The sequence below is a fragment of the Octopus bimaculoides genome, chromosome 17 (genome assembly GCF_001194135.2).
Source record: "Octopus bimaculoides isolate UCB-OBI-ISO-001 chromosome 17, ASM119413v2, whole genome shotgun sequence".
NCBI lineage: Eukaryota > Metazoa > Mollusca > Cephalopoda > Octopoda > Octopodidae > Octopus > Octopus bimaculoides.
The window spans coordinates 29,172,784-29,175,612 of NC_068997.1; the positions used below are offsets into that span (position 1 = coordinate 29,172,784).

The window sequence follows — 2,829 nt, forward strand, 5'->3', positions numbered from 1 at the left end:
CTAAATGTGATTATCCATGCAGCTCCTCTACATCAAGGATTTACCAGCTCCTTTCAAACCGTCCAACCCATGACAGCATGGAACACATACGTTAAATGATGATGATTTACCCTTCATTCTAAATATAAGAGCTCATTGCTTAAACTACTAATGACTATTCATTTATTCGGTATTCTTTAATAAAGTTTAGTGCTATATAACCGGAATCTGTCGCACTGTGAATATGCTTTTTGTGTAATTTCATTTTCTAGTTCATATTATTCATGTTTTCAGAGTTATTCACATTATTTACAAATGGTTAATAAATGGGATCATGTTATTAAAATTGTGCAAATTCCATTTGAACAGAGCATTGTTTGTGTTAACATTTGCTTCTTGGAATGAGGTCATTATTGAAATTATTTGCCTGAATGACAGTTGCTTCAATACCTGTTTCTCTTTATATGCTAAGGGAGATTTGTCATGATAGAGTAAATATTTGTTCTTGGTTATCCTTTGCCTATGTAAAATTGTCAAAATCTCAACTGAATCCCAATATCCTCATTCAATAAAAGAACATGGCATTCGAAAAAGCAGAAAGGTTGCAATTTCCATTTTTCCTTATCAGAATTAAAGCAGAAAAAAAAAATTACTCCTCAACTCTTTTCTACTAATGAACCCTTTTGATTTCTATTTTACTTGGGCAGACCCTCATAGCCATTTGATGTTTAAAAAAATCTTATTGGTTATTTTTATAATTAAATATCATTAGGGATTGTATAAAAATAATTATCAAAGTATTTTGTGTCCTGCAGAAGTATAACCGATTTTATTGCACATAAATGTTAACCACAAAATCTTATCTGGATCCCCAAGTGTCATGTGGACCCTGGTTGAGAACCCCTGCTCCACAGAGTTTCTTTTTAAATAACAAGAAACATTTGATAAATGAAATTTATTACTGATGTTTCAGCCTTCTTTTTTAATGTGCTAAGTTTTCTTAATTTTAAATATCAAAATAAGTTTACCAATTGTGATGATCCATTTGTCATTGAAATATGAAATTAAACATTTTTAAGAGATAATGTCCACTGTAGTATCTATCAGATGTATTTTGGTGAGCTTAGATCAACCAAACCATAATCTTATTCTTGAATATCAGAGGCCCTGCTTTTTAAAAGTATAAAAAAATTTCCATAATGGACTTAATATTTGCGAAGACCAGCCCCTCGTCTTATTGTTTCTGTTTTGTCATTTGTGTCTAAAGAACATGTTACTTTTCAGTTTTCCAGTGTTTACTACAACATGGAAAAACTACAGGCACAAACTGCCGCATCTAACCCCAACCCTCTTTAAGTTAGCTTCCACCACTTCACCCAAACAGGCTGCTTCCATTTTTACCTGAGTCAGCTGTCTCCTTTACGTCCGAGTCAACTGCCTCCTTTTTTTTTGTCCGAGTCAATGCTTGCTTCCCACCCAAGTCTGCTTTACCTGAGTCAGTTGCCCCCTTGCTTGAGTTGGCTACCCCCCTCTCACTTGAGTCAGCTGCCTCCTTGATCAAGTTGGCTCCCTCTGTTTCTTTCACCTGAGTTGGCTGCCCCCTTTCCACTCAAGTTGGCTGCCTCTGTTTCACCTGAGTTGGCTACCCCCATTTTGGTCTCCCTTTTCTTTCCATTACTATTGACTGCCTGTCATTGTCACTGGCATTTTTTAGTTACCCACTTTGTGACATACTGTCAGTTATATTTATATATATAATAAGATGTGGTCTGGTTTCTTTACAATTTCACATTGGTTTTGCCTTCATTTTCCTGTAGTGAATTTTTGTCTACAAATTTCTTCTGAAGATATGCATTCACTTTTCTTGAACAAGTAAATTTTATGATGTGATGATTTCTAATATTCATAACATTTCAAATGGTCCCTATTTCTTTGTTGTAGCTCCTATTCGAAAGGACTATCATAGCGAAGATGAAACCGATTTTATCAAACCAATGTCCAGATTGCATCCTATCCGTCGTAGCTCAAGTGCAACTGCACGTAAATCTTCCGGACTTGCCAGAGCAGTTACAACAGGTAAGATATACAACAGTGTTATGTCAGTTTTCAATTTGTTTGTTTTCCAGGTTAGAATTATAAGCTATTCAGTATGGAAATTTTTTAGGTAAACTGTATCACACTATTTCATTTTCTTGAGTCTCATGTTGAAAAATTTAGTCAGCTATTGCTATTTAAGTGTTTAGTATTAAGCTTTTTACCGTTCCTTCATATACGGAAAAGAAAGGTGAAAAGAAAAGATTTCCTAATTGGGCTAAGTTTGTTGATGATGGATTTCTCTGATAACTCTTCTATGCTGTAAATCTTCTCTTGCTGCACCACTACCAAAATGTTTTGTCATGTTTACACAACTGTTTTAAATATTCAACTTGATGACTACCATCATGAAAAATTTCCTTTATTTACATTATTATTTCTGCACATTATTTTCAGGCATTGAATATTTAAGAACAGCTGGGCTAGTAAAATGATGTTTTTTCATAGTGTAAGCTTTGTGAAGTACCAAATGTCCTGCAGAAAACATGTTTAAATTCTGTTTTACTTGTGGGACAGGACACTTCATATCAATAATGTTTCATATTAATGATTTAAAAAAAAAAAAAAAATTGGTGTTTCAGGAGTGTTTCAGGAGTGTTAACTGCCAAAACTTTTTAATATTCTCTTGTCTTGATTAATAACTAAGCTTTTAACGGTGTCTTGCAACGGATAGTCTGGCAGTTAATGTGTTAATACAACCCCCCTCCCTACCAAAAAATTTCATTCTTTATATATAGTAGCAAATTTAATTGTTTT

At 33.8% G+C, this 2,829-nt stretch overlaps 1 protein-coding gene across 1 annotated transcript in view; it reads left to right on the top strand.

Annotated features, from left to right (window-relative positions):
• The window catches only part of LOC106878380 (CLIP-associating protein 1), a 156,455-nt gene that overhangs the window by 80,095 nt on the left and 73,531 nt on the right, over nt 1-2,829 (top strand). Inside the window, exon 10 of the mRNA XM_052974145.1 lies at nt 1,921-2,055. Within this exon, the coding sequence (XP_052830105.1) occupies nt 1,921-2,055 (135 nt within the window). The remainder of the gene's footprint in view (nt 1-1,920; nt 2,056-2,829) is intronic.